General features: G+C 54.3%; 1 protein-coding gene across 4 annotated transcripts in view; it reads right to left on the bottom strand.

The window, feature by feature from the left end:
• SDK1 (sidekick cell adhesion molecule 1) overlaps positions 1-27,293 on the bottom strand; it is an 826,998-nt gene that overhangs the window by 89,380 nt on the left and 710,325 nt on the right. For all 4 annotated transcript variants that reach the window (XM_067705385.1, XM_067705387.1, XM_067705386.1 and 1 more), the window contains exons 23-28: positions 15,929-16,038; positions 14,114-14,264; positions 13,317-13,554; positions 5,820-5,935; positions 4,305-4,494; positions 2,137-2,235 (exon numbers count right to left, since the gene is read on the bottom strand). In XM_067705385.1, the coding sequence (XP_067561486.1) occupies positions 2,137-2,235; positions 4,305-4,494; positions 5,820-5,935; positions 13,317-13,554; positions 14,114-14,264; positions 15,929-16,038 (904 nt within the window). The remainder of the gene's footprint in view (positions 1-2,136; positions 2,236-4,304; positions 4,495-5,819; positions 5,936-13,316; positions 13,555-14,113; positions 14,265-15,928; positions 16,039-27,293) is intronic.

The following is a 27,293-nucleotide window of genomic DNA, read 5'->3' as shown; positions in this document are numbered from 1 at the left end:
AGCTGGAGGGTAGCAGCCAGCTCTGCAGACCACTGCCGCCCCAGGGCCTGAGACTGGCCTGCGATGGCTCCTCAGCTGGACGGGATCTGAAACGCACACGGCAACAGAGGCTTCTCCGGCTGTTTGTTGTGATTTTAACAGCAAGAACCTGCGGTTCCAGAGGTCCCCTAGTTCAGAAACACTGTCGTCACCGCCAAGTGGCTGCAGGAACTGCAGAAGGAAAGAGTGGAGCCGAAGGGCCCCTGGCCTGCTGTGCAGATGACTCGGGAGCCCCAGGCTCCGTCTTAATGAAGTCAGAACTCGATAAGTATCTGCCTTTCTGTTCACCCTTTTCACGGCTGCCCGACATTATCCAAAAGACACATCCGATCGTGTCACTTCGCTTCTCAAGGTCCTCAGCACAGATTTTCAAATTTTTTTTAAAAAAATTAAGTGTAACCCTTTTCTAGACCAAATCTTATAACCCTCAGCTCAAAAGCAGGTCTAAGTGGTGCACTTTACTGCTGATTGTAAGCCGTGTTTATGGTCCTACCGTCAGTTCCCGATAACCCAAGCAGGCTATGTGGGGTCTGCCGTGGGTGAGGAGGTTAACACCGCATCTCAGGGCTGCCTGCGTCTGGAGCTTACACTGGGCCTCGTGCCTGGCCTTTAAAGGCCCACTTTGAAAGGTCTGGGCCTCTGGCCCCTCCTGCACGCGAAGCACGGCCTTCCCAGTGGTTCACAGCCCGGCCCAGCCCGCGTCTCCCTCTGGGAGGTCTGTGCTCCCACAGGCAAAAGGCAGCGCTCCATTCAAGGATTTGGAAACCACTTATGCAACCGAGCGGGACCCTATGGGCCTTCCCAGCATGGACCCTCCCCGCATCCTCTGCTGTAGCTCCTCTCTGAGGTACCCAGATAACAGTATCTGATGCCCTTACCCTGAGCTGTTTTACAGATGCTAAAACCTCCGCCACGTGGAAGACGTTAACTACTCAATGACCCTGAGCACGAAACGTAGTCCCCAGACCTACTGGAGCCTGAGGATTGATCACGTGAACCCCTGTGCCACTGCCCTGTGACCTCACCGTCAACCACTCAGAGAGCTGCGCGTGAGCTGATCGCACACCCCGCGACCCCCCTCCCTCGCCTGGCCTTTAAAAATGCTCTGCTGAAACACTTCGGGGAGTTGGGGTGTTTTGAGCACCAGCTGCCCTGGACGCCTTGCTTGTTGCCCTGCAGTGAAGGCCGCGCTTTCCTTCACTGCAACCCGATGTCAGTAGATTGGCTTTACTGGGCGCGGGCTAGCGGACCCAAGTTGTGGTTTGCTACCACTCATCCTCAAGATAAAGCCCGACAATGCCTTCTGCCCACTGAGCCCCCTGGCCCAGGAGGCGTGGCTTGCAGGGCGTTTCCTGGAACCCCTACCGCATCGCGACCACGTGGTAGTGTCGCTGGTGTCTACCCTGCGAGGACGGCCCACCTACATCTCATCCACTCCTTACCTACCTCTCTGAGCATTGAGGCCTGGCATATCTGAGGCCCTTAATTTGTCCTGGTGAAAAAGGGCGAACAAATAAAGGGGCTGATGAGTTTTCAAAATTAAATTTGCTGCCTTTAGGAAACTAGGACAAATTAAGGCTGTTCATCAAAGTTATCAGAGCTGCTGCTCTGAGTGAAAAGTTCAGAGTAAACCATTTCCCTGAGACCTAAGCATGCAGTTCACTTGGGAAACTTCCTCAAAGGGTTAGGTGCAGGCCCTGCAGCAGAAGACAGACGTTTCCGGGACATCGGATCAAAGCCTGGGAGTGAATCTTCCATGAAAAACAAGCCCGTGGTTTTCCAAACACACATCAAAATAGCTGGGTTATTTCAGAGCGGACAGAAGGTCAAGTACAGACTGCCACGAACCACGAACGAACACGAAATTCTGGGCTAACAAAATGTAAATTTCATTCTGCAAAGGAACCTTAGTGCAGGACACAGTTAGAGGGCTGCAGTCTCTCAGTTCAGAAGACGCCAGGCTGCTGTAGACAGGATTTTTTTTTTAACCTCTTAGACATCTAATAAAAATAGATGAAATCGATCTGTTTGTTATCTCCCTCTAAGCTGTGATCTGTCTCTGAGCTGTGATCTCTTTAGTCACTGCCGCTCCCTTACCCAGAATAACGCCGTTGGGCTCCTCCGGTGGCTGCCACACGATCCGCACAGACGTGAGTCTCACCTCTGGGAACACAAGCCTCACGGGTGGGCCTGGGGCTGAAGGGAGAAAAAGACCGGTGACTCAGGCGCCGCTGGGATGTCACGTGGGTACACGACGGGGCCTCATGGGGGAGGGTTCTGTGGGCTGGCCGAGGACAGTCATGACTGCCGATGACACCGTTCATGGGTGAGTTACTCTCAGTTCTGGGAAAGTGACTTTTGGAATCTCTGTGTCTCCCTAATGATTTTGAGAAATGCCTCATTTTGAATCCAGCTCATCTGCTTTCCAAGCGGCGTAAGCAGGGCTCATGAGCTATGCTGTGAGTCCTGTGAGCGTGTTACCTAAAGCTGGCGGCCCAGTCGCTAAACGGCATCGTAGAGGGTACGTCACGTCACAGGAGAGACTTCACCAATCTGAGCTGATTCCTCTCCTGGGCTGGACATCCACCAAGCAGGTGTCAGATAAATAAGGTGGCCGAAGGTGCCTCCCACCTCCAAATGGAGGTTACAATTACTGACCAAGTAACATGGCTGTAACCAATGATTTTTCTCTTAGGCACACGACCCCTCTCCCGCATTATCCCAGAAAATTAAGAGTTGATGTCCACAAACACACGGAATAGTGCTTCTGTGCGGTCTGGTGCAGCAGTAATTCAAAAACCAGCTATGTATCCCGGCACCATTGGATAATAGCGTCACGGCCGTCGTAAAATATATTTACTTAAATGGAGAGGTGAGTAAGCGTGTGGCCAGCGTGGGAACTTCTTGTTGGAACTTAAGAATGATTGGTTCCCAGGTGAGAGGCCATGAGCATGCAGCAATCAATACACACATAAAGCGACGTGCGTTACAGTCATTCCAGGGCTGCTGGATTCTGCCTCAAGCTATTAGGTTGAGAACAGTATTTTAAATTATAAACATGTGTCATGACCCGTGTTCAGGTAAAATAAATGAATGAAGGAGGCCATGGGCTCACACACCAGGACCAATTCATGAATAGGAAACTCTGACGTCTGTCTTCTGTGGTTTCTGCCCCCTCACTGTCCCCAAGGCCGATCATTTGCATCACAATGAAATGAGGGGAAGGAGAAACACGTTTATATCGGGATTGTGAGAGAGAAAGAGAAATCAGTCCATGACTCTCCCCAGCCTATACTTTGGGAAGAAACCGTGATAACTGCCCGAGTCTGAGGAACAGTTCCTAAAAGCTCCTGTTACTTTTTATGGGTGTGGCCCTCGACAGAGCATATAGTTTTGCAAAGACATGACCTTGAGGTTACACGGTCCCTCTCAGACTCCAGCCGCCCTGAGACCAGCTCCCAGGGAAGGACCAGGTTCAAGGCGCCCCTCTTCTGACCCAGGGGAGGCCCAGCTACGGGTGTCTCCCAGGAACACGGAGAGAACGTTGTCAACTCAGCGGTCAGAGTGCGATGGGGGCTTGATTTAATTACTTCAGTAAAGATGCTTAAGAAAATCTATGGGTGTTTCACTTCTGTCAGCTGCTTCTGAGCCTGGGTTTTTTGGGGGGATACTGGCATTTTCCCCCAGAAATTCATCATGGTCTATTTAACACAGATCATGTAAAGCAGCTAACCTTTAAGTGTTTGACATCTGCAAAGTGGAGAAACGTATTTCCTGATGATTTAGACAATGCCGTCAAGATGTACTTGTTACAGAGGCTGCGAACCCCGGGTATCCTGGGAACCCATCACACACTGCACTCTGTGGGGCCTCTAATGACCCCTTACTATGCAAACGCGAGCGGGAAGCCCAGGGAATCTAGAATCGAGGCACGGGGTTTGCAGTGGGGTTTTTCAGCCAGGTTTGTGCCAACACCACCAGGCCTTAGGTTTTTCTGGCCCAGCTGCCCGGCCTTTACTGCACTGCCTACAGCAGAGCTACGATGAAATTGTGCTCAGGCTGTTAATTAGGCTGTGAATATTCACTCCGGCTGAAACTGGCCATAGAAGCGCTCAGTGACCAGAAAACAACTTTGTTTTGTTTTCCTGTGCTGAAACGAAGAAAAAAGAGTGTTTTGAAAAGTAAGTTAAAAATGACAACCATCCAAAGGGTTTGGATGGCGACAGCAAACCTGGGAGACGGGCAAAGGCAAGCCGTCGACGTACCGTCGTCTTTGGTCCGCTCCAGGATGGGGGGCGAGCTGGGGACCCCGTTCCCGATGCGGGTGAAGGCCAGCACCTGGAGCTCGTACAGCACGAACTTGCCCAGACCCGCCAGGAGCGCGGACTGCGTGTGGTTCCCTCGGACCACGTGGCTCCTGGGCTCCGGATCCAGATCTCTGGCGCGGTACAGGATCTGAGCGTGACACACCGGGGGGGGGGGGGGTGGTCAGGAGGACGGTGTGTGCAAGGCGGGGCCTCGCGGGCCTGGACCACGCGGCAAGGACCAGGCAACTGAGGGTCCTCCCCCTGGGCAGCTGTGTTGAGGGCTTAGCGATCTAATTCCTATCCGCTGGCATTTTGGGGGAAAGATGGAGATGAAGCAGCTGGACTCCAGACTGGAAGGCAGCTGGAGATGTGCCCCAGCCATGGCCAGACTGGGAGAGCCAGACGCCCCGCTGTAATTCACAGGGTTTCAGGTGCCCAGCGGCAGCCACTGAAACCAGGGCTCGCTAGGAACACAGAGACGTGCTGCTTCCGTGCAAGGGGCCAGCAGCCACTCGTGTGCCCGGCTTATCGGGACATTAGGCTCCTGCCTCAGGACACCTGTGCTCTCCCCCTGAACCCGAGGCCCCACCCCTGGGCTAGTTACTGCCCACGCTGCAGACACAGCACGCTGAGATGCCCCCTCCACGGCCCGCCTGCTCCCCCTTATCCCCTAAGCTCACCCTCTCGGAACTAGTCCCTCAGATCAGTGACCAGAGGGCCGTAAAAGAGGGGGTCATCAGGGGGGACTTTGAAAAGGGCTTGGCGAGCGCTCTTCTCCAGGGTCCGGGTAGGGGGCGTGGAGTGCTGGTCACTGAACCCCCTCAGTGGGGTCGCCATGTCTAAAGGGGCCAGAAGGGAGCCATCAGGGTGCCGGGGTCGGGGGAGGGCATGAGAACAGGTGGGGAGACAGAATAGGATCTAAATGATGGAGAGCGGGGAGGAGAAGGCGGCAGTGCACGAGACAAGCGTGGCCTTGTGGCCAAACCCAGGAAGATCTGTCCTGCTTCTTGGGGGAGGGGGCGGAACAAAAACAGAGTAGGTTTTTAAGGGTCTGGGTAAACACACACAAGACTAAACCCAGAAACGCCTTCCAGAGAAGCTGGAAGGTGTCCAACCCTCACCGCTGATGACACACGTGCAGACACACGCGCAGGGATCTAATGATACGTCCTTAGCATTTCACAGAAAAAGCCACTTCCCACACCAACCCTGGGAGGGAGCTACCATCACTCCTCCCACTTTACAAGAGAGGAAACGGGCTCAGAGCTTTTAGTGCCTTGTCTTGGCCCACAGGAAGAGGGAACACCGATGCCTCATCTCCAGCCTGTGATGAAGGTAGACGAGACAAGTGACGTGGGATCAGGAGACAGGCCAGAGCTGCAGATTGGCAGGAAAACGTGGGCTCACGGGTTTGGGGAGACAGGTGACAGCACCGTCACAGCGTGGGCGGGGGAAGGTCACCTGAGCACATACCTTGTAGCCCAGTATGAGCCCATTCTGGTCCTGCTCGGGCACCGAAGCCCACGTCAGTAAAATCTGGGTGGAGCTGACGGCCTCGGCTGACACGTTTTCAGGGGCGGCTGAAGGAACTGCAGAGAATGAGTTAAATAGATTGGCACCCAAAGTCTAAAGGCTTCTACTAATAAAGGTCTAATTTTTACCCACATAATCAAGTCCTTGAAACAGCAGTGTATTCTGAACATTTTGCAGTGATCAGATTAAACCTGCACAGAAATGTAAATCTCTTTAATATTAGCAACAAATTCCATGAATCCTGGGTATTTAGGAGCTCAATTTTACCTGAGTCCACCCAGCAAGAAAACAAGCTTCGTCTGAGTCTTATATTAACTTGTGAGAACTGTGACTTTCATCCTAGACGGAAATCCTCACCGTCATACACCAGTTTACTGACATCTCCAAACGGGGCACTTTGTGGGGGGCAGGTGGGTGGAGAGGGGAGGGGAGGGAAGGGGAGGGTTACCAAGTGCACATCCCTGTGTGGGAGTAACAGGCACCAAGAAAAGGGCAGCTCTCAGCACCCCCCAGAGCCTCCATGGTCGAAAAGGAGAACACGTCAAGTTCACGAATCTCATGGGTACATAACATGTGATAGGGCTTTGGCATCTTCTCAGTCACCCCCCAGGACCGCCCTGTGGGCTGGTTCACTCTTTCCTTCATTCACTCACTGATTCATTCACTTGCTCACTCACCCATCCATTCGCTCACCCATCCATTCGCTCACCCATCCATTCGCTCACTCATCCATCCATTCGCTCACCCATCCATTCGCTCACCCATCCATTCGCTCACTCATCCATCCATTCGCTCACCCATCCATTCGCTCACCCATCCATTCGCTCACTCACCCATCCATTCGCTCACCCATCCATTTGCTCACCCATCCATTCGCTCACTCATCCATCCATTCGCTCATCCATCCATTTGCTCACTCATCCATTCGCCCAGTCATCCATTCTCTCATCCATCCATTTGCTCACTCATCCATTGGCTCACTCATCCATTCGCTCACTCATCCATTGGCTCACTCATCCATTCGCTCACTCATCCATTCGCTCACTCATCCATCCATTCACTCACTTATCCATCCATTCGCTCACTCATCCATTTGCTCACTCATCCATCCATTCACTCACTCAACCATTTGCTCACTCAACCGTTCACTCATCCTTCCATTCACTCACCCATCCATTTGCTCACTCATCCATTTGCTCACTCATCCATTCGCCCAGTCATCCATTCTCTCATCCATCCATTTGCTCACTCATCCATTGGCTCACTCATCCATTCGCTCACTCATCCATTGGCTCACTCATCCATTCGCTCACTCATCCATTCGCTCACTCATCCATCCATTCACTCACTTATCCATCCATTCGCTCACTCATCCATTTGCTCACTCATCCATCCATTCACTCACTCAACCATTTGCTCACTCAACCGTTCACTCATCCTTCCATTCACTCACTCATCCATTCGCTCACTCATCCATCCATTTGCTCACTCATCCATCCATTCGCTCATCCATCCATTCGCTCACTCATTCGCTCACCCATCCATTCGCCCATCCACCCATTCGCTCACTCACGCGTAAGTACTTCCTCCTCATGGCACAGCCACTGTGAAGGTTGACTCTGTTAGTCAGTTAGTCTGAATCCGGAAAGTAATGTGTGTTTGCACGACGACAGTGCTCCCAACCTATGATTCCTAGAGTTCCTACACTGAAGTGATCTGGTCTTTGTTGTGCGTTGAAGTGTGTGCCCTCAAGCTCCTATGCTGGAGTCCTGACCCCACTACCCAGAATGTGACCTTATTTGGAAACAGGGTTGTTACAGATGTAATTAAAAACATGAGGTCACACAGGGGTAGTGTAGGTCCTAATCCAATTGGACTGGTGTCCGTATGAGAAGAAACAGATGTGCACGTGGGGAGAACCCCCTGGCAGGATTAGGCTTGTGCTGCCACAGCCCAGGAGCTTCTGGAAGCTGGGGGCTGGCTGTGACAGGCCCTCCCGGCCGCTCCAGAGGGGGAGTACGGCTCTGCTGACGCCTCGGTCTCCACCTTCTGGCCTCCAGAACTATGAGAGAACATATATCTGTTGTTTGAAGCCCACAGTTTGGGTCCTTTGTTACTGCAGCCCCAGGAAATGAACACAGGCTTTAAGAAAAACATGCCAGGATTCATGCTGGGCCTGGAAGAGGTGCTGCTCCGTCGTCGCAAGCTTGAGCTGGTCGTTCCCACGACTGGCAGGTCTGAGATGGAGAGAAGAGGAGGCCCAGCAACAGGCTGCCACCTCACAGGGTGAGCTTCTGGGGGACACTGAACCTGGGCTCAGCCACCTCTGTCCTGGGAGGGCTGCAAGCCCCAGGAAAGGGCGACTTCCCTGGCTCGATGCCCAGGAGGCAGTGGCCCCCCTCCCTTTGTCCACTTGCTACACTGACTGACTGTCCTCAGAACTCAGGCACCAGACCTGCTGCCAGTGCCCACAAAACAGAGATGCCACTGCCAGTGCCTGTTAGTCCCAAGCACAGGGGCCCTCCTGGCGTTTCTGGAGAGAGAAGATGCAAGTCAGCCCACTGGGCCGATAAAAATTTTTTCTTCCCAAATATGTCAGTTGAGAGTCATTCATTCCGTTATTCAGTCATTCAACAAAAGAATATTAATTTATTTGAGCAGATAAGGGTCACAGGAAAAGAATCTTCACGGTTTCCGGTTAACTCAGCCCCCTGAAGGGGAGCATGCTTGCCACACATGCCGCCCTGTGTCCCCCTGCCTCTGGCGGTGGCTCCCATGGCGTCACCTGTGCTCTCTGTGCCTTGGGGGCCCCCACCGGGTGTCGTAACTTCCGAGGCAGTTACCAGGACACTGTTTACACCCATGCTTATTTTCTAAAAAACTGAGGGATAAGCTGGCACCTGGAATCAACTGTGAATTAAAGGAGCCATGATCATTCAAAGAGAAGGTAAGCCTCCCATTTACCTAACTTCGTTTTCTGACTTTATTTAGAATCAGGTGAGAGCAGAAAATATACTCTATGCCCAAGATACTAGCGCTATGTTCTAAACTCCCATCCCTGTCGGTGAAGAGAGAAGCCATTGTCATAGCAACACAAACGGTCAACCTCTCAATCCTTAACTGCTTCCTTCGGGTTAATCTTTGAAACCATGAATGCCCAATTCTCACTGTAGATCTACAAATAATAGCTGATTTCCTAAGATGCAGTGACATGTGAAACCATTTACTGGCAGGCCATCCACATCTCCAGAGAATGAGGGCAACCCTGTGATCACAGCAACGCAGCCCCGGCGCCTAGAACACAGCTGGTTTCCTAATGAGAAGACAGGCAGAGAAAATCGCAGTGTTCAGGATGAACATTTCAGCTGCTTCGAGTCCCACCAGGATAAACTCTGCCATCTAATTACAAAGTATTTATGTTTTTAAGATTTGAAAAAAAAAATCTTACTCATTACCTAACTTGAAGGAGATTCAACTTCTTTCCCAACCTGATATCTTGAGTTTTGAGACCATCCTAGAATCTCCCCTTTCATTAAAAACAATACCATTTAAAATGCGTTTTTCCTTCAGTTGTTCTCTCTCCTCTACAGGGTTTCCCACCCCTCAGCTCACAGCTACTCCTCATGTAGTCTCTTTGATTTTTAGGGCCTCATTTACCCTTATAATATATTATAATATATCATAAGGTGTCATGAAACCAGCTTGACTGCACTTCAAAACTGGAAACCTCATTTAAATGTGGTTCAAGACGTTCTGCTCGGTACCTCCATTGCTGGCTTTCAGCGCGTCTGCGCACCGTGCTGTCTCTAAGCACTGATGGATGGCTATCTTCACTGAGGTGACGCTGGGTTCCAGAGGTGGGAGTGCAGCTCTCCTCTCCCCACCAGTTCTCTCCAACCCCCCTCCGTCCTCATCAGTGGTGGTGGTAGCACTCCACCAGTGGGCCCGTGTAGCCCCTTCACCCTCTTTGTCCAATGCTGAGCAGTGATTGGCAGGACAAGTCATCTGAAGGGGCTGATTTCTCTGCTGGGGAGGCTACCTGCCCAACCTCGGCAGCACCAGGGAAGGCAAGATATCAGAGCTGCCACAGCTGGGAGGGGCTTGTGGGTCAGAGGTGAGAAGCTTCCTGCAGCAGAAGGTTCTGGAAGCTCCATTTGGAGGTGGGGGTACTGAACCCCTCCAGGACCAGCCCCAGATGGAGGGGCCAACATGACAGCACCAGTTTCCCTAGAGGAGAGAACAGCCCATAAGGGGTCCCAAGGAGCCCACTCTTCTGGTATTAAAAATATCTGAGGGCTTCCCCGGTGGCGCAGTGGTTGAGAGTCCGCCTGCTGATGCAGGGGACACGGGTTCGAGCCCCGGTCTGGGAAGATCCCACATGCCACGGAGCGGCTGGGCCCGTGAGCCATGGCCGTGGAGCCTGCGTGTCTGGAGCCTGTGCTCCACGATGGGAGAGGCCACAACAGTGAGAGGCCCGTGTATCACAAAAAAAAAAAAAAAAAAAAAAATCTGAAATCTGAACCACCCATATCTTGAAATGAAGATCAATAACCCTATTATCAAGTTGTAATGGAAACACCTGCTGAACCAAAACTGTTCTCTTCTTCTCCAAGAGATATGTGTTGAACCAAAATTTCTCACTGAACAAACATTCAGTTAAAAACGAAAGATAATTTTCTGTAAGCCATAACCCTCAAAAGAAGAAAGAACGGGATAGCTGGCAAAGCAAAGTGTAAGCTGTAGGAACAATTCTCCCTTGAGATCAGAAGCTTTCTCAGCAAGCGAACTATGAGCCTGGCCACAGTCAGCCCCGCTGGCCTGCACGCGGTCCTCTTCTGGCCACACGCACACACATCTGTCAACCGAGACGAAAGCGAGCCCACAGTGCTTTGCTGGATACAAAATCTATACCTCAGACAACGACACTGCTCGGCAAAGTCTTTTCAGAGTCCACCTAAGAGATGATCCAAGATCATCTGAGGAGAGCAGAGGTAGAAGAAAACACTGGAGTGAGTTCACACATAGAGCGATGGCCTCTGACCACTGGAAAGATGGCCGTGCAGCAGCTGGAAGGATTTTTACAAAACCAGAGTCTCAGTGCAGCAGTTTTGCCACTGGTTTACTTTGTTCTTTGAAAACTTACCCCAAAGTATTATTTTCTGTTTTGAATGACACTTTCTTCATCTTTACATAACATGTAGTTTGTTGTTTTCTGAACAATATCCTTGGAAAGTGTAGCCAGGCGTACAGTTTAAGGTTGACAGTTATTTACTTTCAGCTCCTTCAAGACCATTATTGCATTGTCTCTGGCCGCTCTTGTTCTCGAGAAGTTGGCTTCCAATGGTCTTTGTAGGTGAGATGCCTTTGCTCCAGATGTCTTTAAGATGCTCTGTGGCTTCTGCATTTGCAGGTGTAGTGCAGTGCATCTTGGTGCAGACTTATTTTTATTTATTCTGTTCAGGATTCACGACTTCAGTCAGATACATAATGTCTCATATCAGTTCTGGAATTTCTCGGCCATAATCTCCACATATTTCCTCCCTCTCATTCCCCCCCACCTTTCTCTTCTGAGTCTCATTAAATGTATGTTGGACCTTCTCATTCTGTTCTTTACGTCTCTTAACCTCTCTATCATACTTTCAATCTTGATGTCTTAGCACTGTATTTTGAGGTTTTTTTACTCATTTCCAGCTTCCAGTTTGGTAATTCCCTCTTTATCAGTGTCTAACCTACTTTTTACCTCAATCAGAGTGGTTTATTCAATGACTGTGTTTTTCCTAAAAAAAAAATACTGTTTAAAATGGTATTATAATCTTTACTTAAAGCGTTCATGCTTTCCTTTAATAATTAAATACTTTAATATTTATTTCCAGTTTTACTGAGATATGATTTGTATATAACATTGTGTAAGACTGAGGTGTACAACATACAACATTAAAATGTTGCACATTTTAATCTCATACACTGCAAGATGATTACCACCATAGCATTTGCTAACGCCTCCATTAGGTCACATAATTACTGTTTATTTTTCTTTTTTGTGGTGACAATGTTTAAGATCTACTCTCTTAGTGACTCTCTCTTTTTTTTTTTGAATTATAACCGACATACAGTATTATACTGGTTCCAGGTGTACAACACAGTGATTCAGTTCTTAACAACTTTCTATAATCACTATGCTGTACATAAGGTTACTCAGAACTTATTCATCTTCCTACTAAAAGTCTTTAATTAATTTAAATGTACTTATTACATTTGGAGGTGTCCAGCGTGGAAACAGCTGCTGGGAGGTGCTGGCTTCCCCTGGCTGCCCTTGCGTCCCACACGGGCTTCCAGGGTGACCTCTCTGCTTTTGTACCTGTGGAGCCTTGAGAAGACAGGACACACCCTGGGCTCAGGAAGCCTCCGAGGAAACAGCTAAGTCACAATGGAGCTAGTTCACCGTCTCAGACTTTCTACCTTCTTCTCACCCCTCGTTGGGTGGAGGTCAGGAAGGTATTGAACAGTGCCCACCCCCCCTGCCCCTGCCCCCCACGGGATACATCAAGCACTGGGAGAGCATCACGGGGTAAGGGGATGGTGAGAGGAGCAGAGACGTTCTTCCTTTTCAGGAGAAAACCTCACTATTTCAGACTAGTGGAAAGAGCTGTCCTGTGCGTCCTTAAAGTGTTAGCAACACTTTTCTGTGTTTCTACAAACTCGAACCAGGCCAGTAAGGGTCCTGCAAACCATGTTGACCACGAAGCCTAGAAGAAGAGCATTCTCCAGAGAGACCCCTGAAAGTTTTCCTTTCCTTCCTGACCATGAGCGGCGCCCCGAGCCCCGCGGACGTGAGCAGAGGGGTGTGTGCCATTTCTGCGCAGGTGTTAAGACACAGGTGCGCCCACCCTTTGCTCATTCTTCCCCTCTGGCAGCTGCATGCAGATGGTGGTTAATTTACAGGACAGCGGAGCCTGGGTCCTTGAATCACCTCATGGACGAGAGCCACCCAACAACAAGAACACCCATCTTAGGCTGTAATGAGAGAGAAATAAACTGCCATTGTGCTAAAGCAATCGAGCTTTTGAGGGTCTATTTTCTAGCGCAGGGGAGGCTCAGCACATCACACGCATGACTTCATCAGGAGGAGGTCCCGAACACCTTGCATTATAAAGATCTCCTTAGAGTCTCTGTACACGCCTACTTTTCATCATTGGTGGTGAGAATTACCCCTAATTAAAAAGGTAATAATGCGAGTCTAGCCCCTGGTAGAATTCATCATCAATTTCAAAGCAGCGTCATGGGCTCTAATGCAGTTGGACCTAATTACTCAGGAAAGTGTCAACACAGACACGGCAGGGGCGTGGGGGATGAACCAGCGAGATGCCAGTGACACTGCGGACGCTCTGCTCGGTCTCCAGGGAGACACGGGGAGGGCCCGGCCAGCCCTCGTCTCACCTGACTCCCGTGTCCGGCCCCGCACGGACTCGCTCCAGGGCCCGGCCCCGATGGCGTTGAAGGCCTGCATCTGCAGCTCGTACTCTGTCCACTCCTCCAGCCCCTCGACTGTGAGCTCCCTCTCCAGCCGGTCGCTGACGACTTGGGCCAGCGCAGTGGACGGGAGGTCGGGGCGCCAGCACGTAACTCTGTAGCCCACGGACTCGGGGTTCCCATTGTACTGCGAGTCGGGCAGCGGCTGGAAGTGGACAACAGTCCGCGGTGAGCCAAGGTCTTGGGGCCGCCCCCCGTGAGGGTCTCCATGCACGGGCCTGTCTTAGGGGGCCAAGTCCCCGGAAGAGATGTTCTGGGGTGAATATTCTTATGACCTTTATTCTACTTTCCCCTGGAACTTTTCTTCTGTTAATTAAATGAAGTCCTTTCAGTAACTTTGGCTGGACATAATTTCTTCTCATACATTTCAGCTTAATTTTGTGGGGAAATGTTCTGATTCAATATCAACCTGGCTCTCTTACAAATACCGAGTATTGGTTCCGTGTCAACCTGGCTTAAGGACTTAACAGGTTCAGCCTGCAGGGCCAGCGGCTTTCCTCCCCAAAGATATTCCTCGGTTCCAAGAAGCCAGTGAGTCATGCTACTAATTAATAAGAAGCGGGGGCTGCTCTGAGATCCAACACCGACTGCAAAATGCAATACTTCCTGGTTTAACGATGAGATTAGTTTGGACCGGGACAAGGCAAGACTAGGAAATGACTAAGCTCTGGGCTCCCACGCAGGCCCCCCACCTCCCAACTCACCACCCAGCGGAGCCGCAGGCTGGTCTCGCTTGCGGTTCGGACGGTGATGCTGGTGGGGGCCACGTCCGGGGGGGCCTGCAGGGTCTGGATGACCCGGGAGGACTGACTGAAGGGGCTGGCACCGACGACGTTCACCTGCCTCATTCGGAACCTGGAAGCAAAGCCCACGACCGGAGTTACTCTGCACAAGAGGTAATGTGGAAGGATGGAAACCCGCCCACAACTTCCAGGGGTACGAGGTGGGCGGGGGCAGATACGTGTCTGCCCGTATCACAGAGGCCATTGCTCAAGGCCATGCTCTTTCCACCTGGTTTCATTAAAAATGTGAATTACATATATGGCCTCTTGCCCTAAAAGCCTCCACAGAATGGTAAAGGCACCGCAACTCAGAAGTTTCCCGTTCCGAGGGAAGCGTGACTGGATGGGTTACGTGGCCAGAACCTGTGCCGTCAGATGCCCTTGGCTGGTTCAAGTTCAGGGCGAGACCAGGGGATTAGAGCTCAAGTAGCTCTTTAACGGAAGTGGAATGCCACAACGTCGCTACCAGATGACAGCTTTGAAATTCCAGCGTCTCTTAACGACCAAGGGTGCCCTGCAACCCATCCTCTGTTGGTTCAGGAGACGAGCAACGGCCCCAGACTCCACACCCTGCGACTCTCACCCCATCGCTGACTTGCCTTTTTCCTTGTCTATAAAACGAGGGTGGAATTAGATGTTCTTTAAAGTCGATGTTAATGTTCTCAGTTTTTATCTCTTCTCTATTAAAATGTACAACTATTCGAATTGAACTTATATACCAGACAAATATCCTAAGTAGACACACATATTAATTAGAGGGGCTTCCTAAGTTTATGTGATTTTAAGACAGGTTCACTGATCTCTAATCACACTTTCTGATCTTGGAAATGACTGTATAGCTTATACTAATTTCCCACGGCAAGTCTTGCATCCCAACAGGTCATTTTATGCTGAATGTTTTTCTCTAAAAACAAGTGTATCTTGATTCATCTGCTCTAATCTTAGGAAGGATGATAAAATGAATGTAAGTTAAACAGCATCTCTCATCAGGTTTTTTCCAAAACCCCTAAGCCTGCTGTATCGTACTGAAAAAGCGTCCTTCGCAAAAAGACGTAACATCTCACCTTTTACTCCCTGAATTAGTCATTCTTAGTCTTTTGTTCCCCGATCTTATGAAATGTATCCATCCTGGCAGAACAGCGACTTTATCAAACTCAGCATCTGGTGATAACTGGAAATTCCACCTCCTTCAGTGACCTTATGGGGGAGTCACGATGTCTCTACCAGCCCATGACCAGCCTACCCTTTGTTAAGGCCAAGGATGTACTGCCTGGACAGGTTTCAGGATCAAGGAGCAAAGGTTAAATGGCACATTAAGTGCTTGATCACTGCTAGTCCTGGGCGGGGAGGGGGAAGCAGAAGGGTGCTCTGAGGACGCCTGCTCTGTGTACACACAGCACGGTAACAGTCCCCGGAGGTCGTGGAGTCTTGTAAAGAAAAGCACCACATCTCCAACCACGTGGGCCTTGGCTACTAAGCCTAATGTACCAGCCGTGCTGCTGGCTGCCTGGTCAGCGGCGTTGCTGGTAGGGGGCGTGGCTGACCTAGCATCGGGTACCACCTCCCTGGAATAACACTCGACCGTGTCTCGTGCCCCGAAAGGTTGAATTTACTGTTAGGTCCACCTGGAAGTGTCTCGCCTACACTCATGCAGCCAGGTTTCACTACTGCAGATGGGGCCACCTGTGGGTGGGGGCACCCCCTCCTCGTGCGGGGTTCACGGCCCGCTGCTCTCACCTGTAATGAGTGTAGGGCGTGAGGTTCGGGATCTGCAGCGTCTGGGCGTCAGGTTCATTCTCCTCCTCGTAGAGGGTAACCCACTCTTCCTCGTCGCCGACGGCTCCAACCTGGGGAAGGGAGGTCTTGGGACCAGCTGGACGACACAGGGCGGAGGCTGCCATTCATGTACGTGCGGCCGCCCAGTGTCCCCCACGAGTGGGGCGAGTTGAGTCCTGTGTGTGCACACCCCCAACCCGTGCCTCTGAGACGTGGGCTCCTCTGTCCGTGCCACTGGGTCTGGGGGGGTTTCGGTCACCAGCTCACAGTCAGGACCTGGGCACAACTGCCCGAGCGCTCTGAGGCCGCGGGTGCAGGAGAGGACCTGGCTGTCGGGTCCTTCATTCCTGCTGAGGGGATAACTCGTCAGAGGAGACCTGCCCAGGACCCCACGGGACCTGGGTGGCTGGGTGTCCTCACGGAGGGTTCAGAGCCACTTCCACTGCAGCCGAGCAGCGGCCTCAGCCTTTCCCGCTCCCACCCTGACCCCTTCTGCCCAAACACACACCAAAGACACCGCCGCTGGCCGGGACACCAGAGGTCCTTCCGCAGGGGACTCGCTGCTGAGGTGGTAAGGACCCGCCTCGGGGCACAGCTGAGCCATTTCCAAGTGGGGCACCCTGCCCGCCCTCTGGTCCTGCCCAGGGACCCATTCCTGCTGATTTATTCCCCGTCCATGAACTTCCCGTCCAGTCGGCTGCCCTGGAGGTATTTTCACGTGGCTCCGACCCTCCCAGGACCACCCAGCCTGCCCCCGAGCCACACATCTCGTGGTTCTCGCCACCTTCTGAGGCAGCGTCAAATTCTGCCTGCCCCAGTCTCTCTGCCCCACTCGCGCCGCCTTGCAGAGCCCCAGGGCCTGTCTCCGCGAGAGAACAACGGGGGGGACCCGAGTCACCACGAGCCAGGGAAGCCTCTGAGTTCTCTTCATGTCCCTGCATCCCTGTCCCAGGCAGGCTGGCAGGTGGTCATGCGAGGGTGGCACGAGAATTCAAACGACCTTGGTAAACTGGAGAAACGGACGCGGAGGATGAGAGGGGGACAGCAAACACGGGGCCGCGCGGCATGAGTCCCCAAGAAACTGAGCGCAAAACTCCAAATACCCTTGACTAAACACGTGAAAGTGGCTTGGCACCTCCTCAAAAACCTAGAATCACCACGTGACCCAGCGCTTCCACCACTGGGTCTACACCCAGAAGAAGTGCAAACTGGTTCTTCCGCAGGTCCTCATACACACACGTTCATGGCCGCTCTGCTCACAGCGGCCAAGGGAAGAAGCAGCGCGAGTGTCCATCAAGGGATGACGGAGAAGCAAAGCGTGGTGCGGCCACAGGACGGACACTGCTCAGCCGGGGAAGGGAAGGGCCCTGACACCTGCTACAGCGCGGGCGGGCCTCACCGCGGTGTGGCCACAGGACGGACACTGCTCAGCGGAGGAAGGGAGGGGCCCTGACACCTGCTACAGCGCGGGCGGGCCTCACCGCGGTGCGGCCACAGGACGGACACTGCTCAGCGGAGGAAGGGAGGGGCCCTGACACCTGCTACAGCGCGGGCGGGCCTCACCGCGGTGAGGCCACAGGACGGACACTGCTCAGCTGGGGAAGGGAGGGGCCCTGACACCTGCTACAGCGCGGGCGGGCCTCACCGCGGTGCGGCCACAGGACGGACACTGCTCAGCCGGGGAAGGGAGGGGCCCTGACACCTGCTACAGTGTGGGCGGGCCTCGAAAGCGTGGTGCTGAGAGCGAGGCCAGACCCCAAAGGCCACGCACTGCATGATCCCATTGCATAAGATATGCAGAACAGGTAAACCCACAGACACAGAATGCAGACTGGTGCGCGCCAGGGGAAGGGGAGCGGCGGCCTGACGGGCATGGGGGGCTGGGTGGAGCCCGGCAAAGGTTTCGGAACCAGATGGAGGTGGTGGGTGACGCTGCAGAGGCGCTAACTCGTGAACCGTACAGGCTAACACGGTTCACTTTATGTTTATCACGATTTCACCTCGGTTAGAAAGCGTCAAAATAAAACATGGGATGACCAGCCACAAACGTATGGCGGGGAAAGGGCAGGAGGCCAGAGCGGGTAACGAGCCCGGGAGGCAGCACAGCAGCGAGCCGCTGAAGGGACATCGGGAGGACGCGGCCGGAGTCCGGGGCCCTGCACCGAGGCGGCCAGCCCTCCGCGTCTGCAGCGCGGGACCCCACAGAAGGGGCTGCGGGTTGGCTGTGGGGCTTTCGCTCTGATGAGTGTAACCTACAAGTGTCGGGTGGGGACACCAGAGGTCACCCGCCCCCCGCCCCCAGCAGCGCTCTGGCTCCTTTTTAAAAGACCTGGATTTGAATGGAGGCCACATTCTGGGGGCTCAGGTGGGTGCCGCATGTCTCCGCGGACCCCGCCTGCCGCTCTCCCTGCGGGCCCAGCCGTCACGACCTAATGGCATCATATAGTCCCAAGCGCACCCAGCCCTCCGCTCCTTCACGCGGCCGCGAGCTCCTTCGGGTCTGGGTAGCACCAGGCCTTTGGGAAGCCCCCATGAACGGGACCCCCTCGCCCCCCACTATCCCCCCACCACAGGCCGCCAGAAGGCGATGTTCTAATTCCGTGCTGTGCCGGCACCTTCCACGTGACCCGGCGCAGGGCTGATCACACCCAGTTCTCGCTCAGACGCAGTGCGTGTGGAAGATCTATGCTGCTCACGGATGAGGGAAGCAGCAGGTGCGAAGGTGGTTCAGGGGAGAGCACCCGAGGCGGAGACTGAGTCAGTGTGGGGAAGGAAGCCGCAAGGAGACGGCAACATGCGACGTGAAACCCGTTAGAAGAGCAGCACAGCGGCAACCTCTGGGTTTGCGGCCTCTACAGGTTTGCAGCTCACTTTACAGGGTCTGGGCCAAATCCTAAATAGTAAGTCAAACACAGTCAGAGTCCTTAAGGCAGAAGAGCCTTAGGCAGACTTACTCAGCAAGGCTCTAGTTCTGGCTGGCGCCTGCAACCTCCGACCCGCAGGCCGAACCCGGCCCACCTCCTGCTTTGTAAATAAAGTTTCACTGGTGCACGGCCTCGCTCACCGGTTCGTGTACGGCCGGCCCCACGTTCATGCTCTCACGTGGAGCCGCAAAGCTGCAGCGGAGACCCCCTGGCCCCCGAACCTATGTGTTTACCACGCGACCTACCCTGCCTGCGTCCCGCCACAGGGCACGCGGTGTGTCTCCCGCCTCCTCCCGAGGCGTCTTCCACACTTGCTGCCACTTGTCCCACGAGCCCCCAACGTGGGTTCAGGGTCTGACTTGCCACTGAAGCCCCAGCACCTCCCCCAGGGTCCAGCCCAAACTCGGGGCCCGACCCGTTGGTTTAACACACAGACAAACGTGTGTGTGACTTCCAGGGCAGTATTGAAAACGGGCCGCCTGGCACTGAGCTCCAGAAACAAATTATTACCGAAAACACGATTGTAGTTCTAGACCTCGGCGGCGGCGGGGGTTAAATTTCTACAATAAAAGGTTTACATTTGGATCTAAAGAGACAGGAGCCTTCTCAGTGCGGAAGGGGAGTCCTCTGGTCCCTGCTGGGCTCCTTGGGCTCTCTGGCTGGATTTCAAGACCATCACTACGATGGACTTTCTAGAAGCAAGCGGCCGCTCTCTGCCTAGCAAGCGGCTAGGCAGAGAGTGTGGCAGGATTCTTTAAGGATAAAACCAACCAGAGCTCCGTGGGGAGGCTGGGATTTTAACAATTTTTTCCTTCTTTTTCTTTTAATGCTAACAAACAGCACTTTACAGAAATGCCACGCGTTTCAAATGCCACTCAGCGGGGGTGGTCATTAGGGCCCACCGGGAGCCCGCTGTCCTCTGCTAAAGCCCCAGGGGAGGCTGCTCACCTCCACGGGAGGGCCCTGGGCCGCTGCTCCCACGGCCCGCCTGCACTTGGCGCCTTCAGACACACCTGCTCTTTTAGTTCCTGGGGTCCCAGACCCCGCCAGCTTTGCCATGTGGTTTTCCCATCAGAGCCCTAGTTGCCGGGGCCGCCGTTGCCATGATGAGCTCGGCACCCGGGGGCCAGGGATCAGTGGCCACTCAGAGAACAGGCATTAACTGGCCCACAAGGTAACTGCACGTGGAGAGGAAGCACGTGGACCTGCAGCTGCGCAGGGAGAGGCGAGCCGGACGGGGAGGGCGGGAGGCAGCAGCTCTCCTTTCACCCAGAGCTAAGGAGAGGGGAAAAGATGCTCGAAGAATCCACTCTATGGAAACCTGCCAAACCCCGGTGTCAGGAGGAAAACCTGCCGGCCAAGCAACCTGCACAGCTCCCGAGTCCCCTCGGGCTGAGCTGTGTCCCCGTGCCTGAGCCAGTGGAGCCTCCCAGGGAGCCCCAGACAGCTGCAGCCCCTCCGCGCGGCACTGCTGGCAGATGGCAGCACAGCCAGGAGGGGACTCAGGGTGGACAGGGCTCGAGGCCAGTTCCCGAAGAGTCTGGACAGCCTGCAGCCCTCGTGAGCTGGTGGGGGCGGGGCGGGGTGCCTCTGGCACTGACTGAGTTTTCCTGCTCCGAAACAGCCAGAAGCAGGGTCCCCGCCCTCCCCGCTCCTCCCCAGTACCTTGCTAGTTGCTTATTCATTTACTTTTTAACTATTTAACACTCTTTTTTTTTTGGCGGTACGCGGGCCTCTCACTGTTGTGGCCCCTCCCGTTGCGGAGCACAGGCTCCGGACGCGCAGGCTCAGCGGCCATGGCTCACGGGCCCAGCCGCTCCGTGGCATGTGGGATCCTCCCGGACCGGGGCACGAACCCGTGTCCCCTGCATCGGCAGGCGGACTCTCAACCACTGCGCCACCAGGGAAGCCCTTTAACACTCTTCTTATCTTCGGAAGCAGGAGGGCTGTGAAATGACCATTTGGTCCTCTGCCTTAAACATCCCTCGATCTCAAATGCTGCTCTCCTGGGTCTGTGACCCTGGGTACTCCTGGCCCCATCTGGCTTCCCAGCCACCTCTCCTCTGCTTCCTCCTTTGCCCGCAGTGATCCCGAAACAACATCTCTCCCGGGTCTGTCCCGGCCCCTCCTTTCTCCCCTCAGCAGTGTCCTCCTTCCTCCTGGCATTTGGTGTCCCTCCATGAGGACGGCTCAGACCCCAGCGCGGCCTTCGTGCCTCTTGACCGCCGGGAGGACGTTCCTGCTTCCAGCCTCTGAGCCAGGGCCTCACCCCCGACGCCTGCTGCCCACCCCCCTCCGTCTGCCCGATGCTAGGAGGCCCCTCGGCCTCTCTTACCTTCACTTGATTTCACTGACAGGACCCCAGTTTAGAAGCTCCTGACCGGTCGCTTGAACTATTTGGATAGTCAAGCTCAGTGACTTAAAAGAAAAGAATGACATCTCTTAGAAAAGCCTCTCTTCCTCAAAACAGACCAAAGTTCAGGGCTGCCGGCTAGCCTGCCCTCGTGTCCGGTCATGGCCACTGGCCTCGCGAGCCTGCTTCCCTGATGAGCAGCTAGAAAGTCACAGGTCAGATGGAGCCCCTGGCTGTTGATCTCGGGAAGGCCCCCCTTCCCCATCGGTCACCCTACACAGCCCAGCCTACAATGCCCACAACACTCAGGCCTCAGAAATTTCTGGGCCTCACCTGTTGCGGCCATAAAGTGAGAGACCGGGTCGTCATCCAGTTCGGACGGCACACGGCTTTACCCGCTGGCCCGGGCTCCACTGAACGGCCTTCACTGTCCGCAGACTCGAGGCCAGCCCCCCAGTCTTACCTCCCCCCATGCGTGCCTAGGTTTTTGCCACCTTATTCACATCTCCTCTGAAATACCCTTCTAGGAACCAGTTTTTCCATCAAGTCCTCCCCTACCCAAGAAGAGGCTTCTCCTGGAAGCCACGTGTGCACGCACGACTGTCCCTGCACTGGGGGCCCCTGGGGCCTGCCTCCCTTGAGTCTGTGGGCCCCCTGTGCCTGGCCCAAGCCCCGCACACAAGAGCGGCTCCACGCCGCCGGGCGGCTCAGGACCGGTCTCGGCACCCCGCCCGCCCTCCAGCCGCTGTCTCCGTCTGTCCTGCCGTGGGACCCCGGACCCCTGGCTCCTCTCCTCCCTGCCTCGACAGCGAGGCTGGCCTCCTCCATGTCTGTCACAAGTGTGGGGGGGACGGCATCTGTGTCTGTCCCTTCTCTCCCGTCAGACACAGAGCCTCTCAAGGACAAACAGGACTGCCCACGCCGTCCTGCACCCCGGGGCAGGATTTGGTGCCACTTTCTAAGATCCTGCAGTGCCGGCGAGGATTGGGCCCCATCGCTCACGGAGTGGGGTGTGTGTGGAGGGTCGGGAAAGGGACCGGAAAGCTGGAACCGGCCCGACACATGCTCGTGTGATGTGGGGACCTGGCCTTGGGGCTCCGAAGTGAAGGCCCGTCGGGAGACTCTGCTGGGGTGAAGCGTGGGGAGCGCCGAGACACCCTGGCCCGTGCTCAGAGACCAGGAGATGCAGGCTCTTGCCGACGTTTTCAGACACAAACAACCTCCACCCTTAGTAAAGGTGCTGCAGGCTGCTCACACCGGCTCCTGGCTCCCCTCCGGTCTCGCCTCCCATCACCACCTGCTCACACGGGGCCCGACCACGCAGCTGCTCAGCCCTCACCACGTGCGTATCAGCCACAGTTCTAGTTTCTGTATTTCATGCCCTGACATCCAGGGCCTGGCTGACCCAGCTGGGACTGCCCCTCCCAGGGCAGCCGGGTCCTAGAGATAACAAACAACTCACCTGTGAGCACACCTTTCCAATGCAAACCAGCCAACCCAGAGCCCTCACCCCACCCCCTCCTCCACGGGGCTCCCACACTCTGGACCACTGTCCCCCTGCCCTCATCACCCAGGGCAGGTACCAGACAACCAGGGACGGGCCTGTGCCCCACAGCCTGCTGGAATGGTCCAGACTAGCCCGTCCCCAGCCTGCCCACCCTGCCTTGTCCACTCCTTCCACGGAAACCACAGTGAGGTCTCTGGTCCACACTGCCCCCCTCTGCCTCCTGGGAGACCCTGGTGCTTCCCTGTGTGGCCCTGCCCGGCATCATGTGCTCCCTTCTCTTGGGATCTGTGAGAAACAAATGGTCTTTTCAGGGAGTTGTCTCCTGATCTATTGGCCTCACTCTACCTGAATAGAAGTGAAATTCACATTTTAAAACGGCGGGCGCCACGCCTTTCACTCCGCTATTCTCTCTGTTTGGGATGCCCTGCTCCCCATCAAAATACTGTGCATCCACCCTTCAAGGCCCAACTTAGAGTTCACCTCCTACATGCAGCCCTCCTTGATTACCCTATTCTGTTACCCATTTTCTTTCTGCTACTGTCTTGGCAACATTTTTTATAACAATTCTCACAAGCCTCATTTTTATTGATTATTACATTACATCTCAATCATCCCTCCCACATTTCCGCCCAGATTGTGAGTTTCTGGAGGTGGGGACTAAAACTTTTCCATCTTTGTAATCTACTAGTACGTAGCATGAATCCTGAAACCTGTATGACAGTAGATGCTTAATAAATGTTTGCTGGATGAATGTATGACTAAATGAAACAAGTATAAAACCTAATGACCAGAAAAATGAAACATACAGGCAAATCTAAAATTCCAACAAGAGAATTAGGATGGAAGAATTTTAGCGGTCCTCAAAAAGAACAGGAAACTATGACTCTCGTAAAATTTAATTTAGTTGGACCCTTGTGATTTACATGTGCATTGACCTCTATTTTTTGGAAATGACATTTGTAGTAAAACGTGTCCCTCAGTTGTACTTGAGTTGTCACTTACGCTGCAGTATTTTCTTCTCCTGTCTTATTTTTAAAAGTCCCATAATAGGACCTAAAAGGATCTGACAGACTAATGAACAAAAAAGCCACTTCAAACCGTTCATCTTGTACAGATTTCCTATGCAAGTTGAGAAATAAAAGAGAAAAGTCATCGTAAGGGTGTTATCATGGACAGTCAAGCAAACAATAAACATTTTGAAATATCCGAGTGTATATTTCACCGTCACCTAACCCCTCAGTACCTAAGCGCTCAGGCAGAGGCGTTACACCAGAACAGAGCTGAGGCCCGTCTCGGCAAATCTACCCAGATGGCTGGGCCATCGTTGAAGAAGCCATCAGAGGAGTGACAGCCCTCTTACGCATCTGTGACAGACTGTTCAGAAAAAATGTCACTCTTTTTCTTCCTATTATGAAAAAGAAATTCAACCACAGTCAAGGCGTATTACAGTTGAAATGGTGACAGATGCTTATCAAAAGGGCCGCAAACAGCCCTAATGCCACCCACATGGAGGGAAGGAGGAGAGAGAATTAGCGATCAGGAACCCCCAACTCCAGACCTTGAAGTGATGAGATAGAAAGCGTCTGGCCTGTGACCCTGCCAGAGACCCTGCCAGAGACAGAGCACACCGTCGGAGGCAGAAGACACACAGACAAAGGATGGAAGGTCTCTGCTGGGAAAGGGGACCGGGGACGGCTGGACGCGGGATGGCTTTGGCTCCCTGTGACTACGCTCTCCCACCAGCAGCTGGACGCCCAGCTGGCTTCCGGCTGCACGAGCTGCTCCTTCCCAGCTGCACCCACACTGCCCCCACCGGGGACGCGGCCCACCTGCTCCTCTGACCGGAGGCCCGCGTGGAACTCCAGCACCTCCTGTCCTGAGCACTGCAGGTCGCTGACCTTGGTGGGCCCAGTCTGGGGCTGGCCTGGCGGTTGGCTTGACTCTGCAGTGTTTCCCGGGGCTGAACCCTGCGCTGTCCCACGGGCCTGTGCCAGGAACACCCCCAGTGCAAGGACGGTCCTTCCTCGGAGCCACAGCCACTCGAGCAGCTCTTCGAGTTCAAACACTTGCTGTGGCTTTAATATTTTTATTATGTGCTGTGTTTACTAAGTGCTTAATAAGTGTGAGTCCGACGCTGAGGCTCTAAGGCGTTGTTACTCTCCCAACGTCTTCCCGAGGGAGCGAGGCCAGGAGAGGCCGCAGGGCTCGTTCTGTGGGCCAGGTCCCCGTCCCTGTGGCCCTTGGCAGCGCGACGGGTCTCCTACACCCCCGGCAGCCTCGTGCCGAGGACGGCTCCTCTCTGACGTGCCCGGTTTCCGCTCTGGCACCGTCTTCGCTGGTCAGCCTGTCCCTCCCCGGCCTTCCTGGGGCCACGTACTTCCTGGCAGGTCCCAGCTGGTCCCATCCTGCGAACAGCCGGGCCCAGCTGAGGATGGAACACTGGACGGCCCCGGGCAGAGCCGGGCATCTGAGTGTCTTGTTCCAGGGAACCTCCGGTCTTCCTAAGCCTCTATGTTTCCCAACTTGCTATTTAACGCTTTGATGGACTGTTAAAGAGGAGAAATCACTGGGAATCATACGCAGCAAAGCAGACCGTTGAGAGCAACGTTTCAGAGAGCTGCTCCCCCGACGTGGGCACACCTCCCCGTCCTCGTTCTAAAGGAGGGTCGTGAAGAGCCTCCCGGAGGCCCACGGCTGTCTGCTTCTCCCTCACTTGCCGTGAGGTCCCGGTGCCCTGTTTCTTCCGTGAGTCCCTCTTCCCTCCGCGCTGGAGATGGGGGCACCCAGAGGTCAGCTCGGGGCTGGAACCCACCGGTCCTCGGCATGTGCGGAGTGGGTGCAGGCGTGGAGGGGACAGATGAGGCCTTGGACGGGCAGGAAGGCTCCCAACCTGGAACTCCCAGGCAGCGTGCTGGCTGCAAGCCCAGCAGCCTGGGCCTCAACTGTGACAAAACAAAGTGTTTTTCCCGAGAACTCGACGCCAGGAGAGATTTACTGGGAGAGGCCTGGACCAGGTATGATGGGGAAACACGGGGCCCCGTACGCCCCGAAAGCTTTCTCTCGGGGGAGCACGTCAGCAAAAGGAAAAGGAAACAAAGCCCGGCCTTCCACTCTTCAGCCCCTGATCCGGTCCCTTGGGGGGACGTGTACGTGGGAGACAGAGCGTCACTCCACCCCGCACCCCAAGTTCTCCGCGGAAGGTGTGTCTCCAGATGCCACCGCCGCAGACCCTGCTGGGCCGCCTCGGGCATCTGTGAGCGCCTCGCCCGCGGCTCCTGGGCACTGGCCCGCCACCTCCGCTGCCCTGTAGTTATCTAGAGACCAGCGCTCTGCAGCCCACGCTGCGTTTCATTAGCCCATAACACTCCCTGAAACAGTGGCTGTTAAGAAAATGGCTACTATTATGCACAAATAAGCACTAAATGGGCTTTTTCTTTACATTTTCGGATGGAACCAGTTTTGTCTGCACCCAAGTGCTACCACCAGCATCTTCGTTACAGAAAACCTTGCTCAGAGCAGCCTTTGGAGAAGCCCGGGTGTTATCTTGGCTATTAGACACAGCCAACAGCTGCGAACGGCGGGGCTCCCAGACGCACCGGGCCGGCAAGCAGGATCAAAGGGAAAGACGTCACATTTGCAATTGCCCCTTTTACCGCACGCCGTGAAAGTGTGGGAGGAGATGTTCTGCTCACTCTACAGTCAAAGGTTACTAATTAAGCAAAGCATTACGGAACCAGAAATACCCATAAAAGCTGCTATTTAATTTTTTTTTTTTTGCGGTACGCGGGCCTATCACTGTTGTGGCCTCTCCTGTTGCGGAGCACAGGCTCTGGACGTGCAGGCTCAGCGGCCATGGCTCACGGGCCCAGCCGCTCCGCGGCACGTGGGATCTTCCCGGACCGGGGCACGAACCCGCGTCCCCTGCATCGGCAGGCGGACTCTCAACCGCTGCGCCACCAGGGAAGCCCTGGTATTTAAGATTTTAACCCACGTCTGAGCATCAGCTAATTACAGGGCCTTTCAAGGGGCTCCTCCAGTGATGAGGATCTTTGGTTCCATAATTCACTGATGACAGCTCCAGGAACACAGCCTGCTCAGCGCACTTCGACAAACGGTCAGAATTCAAAGGAAACTTTTCTGCAAAGACGTGGATCAGAGGGGAGGAAAGCAAGCGCCGTCCTGCCACAGAACGTTTTAGCAGGAGCCCAGTCCTTGCTCCCGGGGGCTGCTCAGCTGTCCTCTGCCCTGGCTAACTGTCGAGGTCCCTGGGGACGGGGCTCAGATGTCACCCCCTTCGTGGGCCTCTACGGCCACCTGAAGGACTCCGTTCCTCCCTCCTCGGCGTCCACCAGCACCCTGAGCGAACCTCTATAATCACCTGCCCACTTTCTACGTGATTAATCGCTAAGCGGCCGACTTCTTGCTGGCCTGCGTGTCCCCGAGCCTCACTCCTCCGAGGATCCCAGCCTGCGGCCAGGCACAGGGCAGGAGGCGACAACCGCTTCTTGGGTGAGACACTGGGTGAGCGAACGCTGGGGCTGC

The sequence above is a fragment of the Pseudorca crassidens genome, chromosome 15 (assembly GCF_039906515.1).
Source record: "Pseudorca crassidens isolate mPseCra1 chromosome 15, mPseCra1.hap1, whole genome shotgun sequence".
Lineage (NCBI taxonomy): Eukaryota > Metazoa > Chordata > Mammalia > Artiodactyla > Delphinidae > Pseudorca > Pseudorca crassidens.
This window is presented reverse-complemented; position numbering and strand designations above follow the sequence as displayed.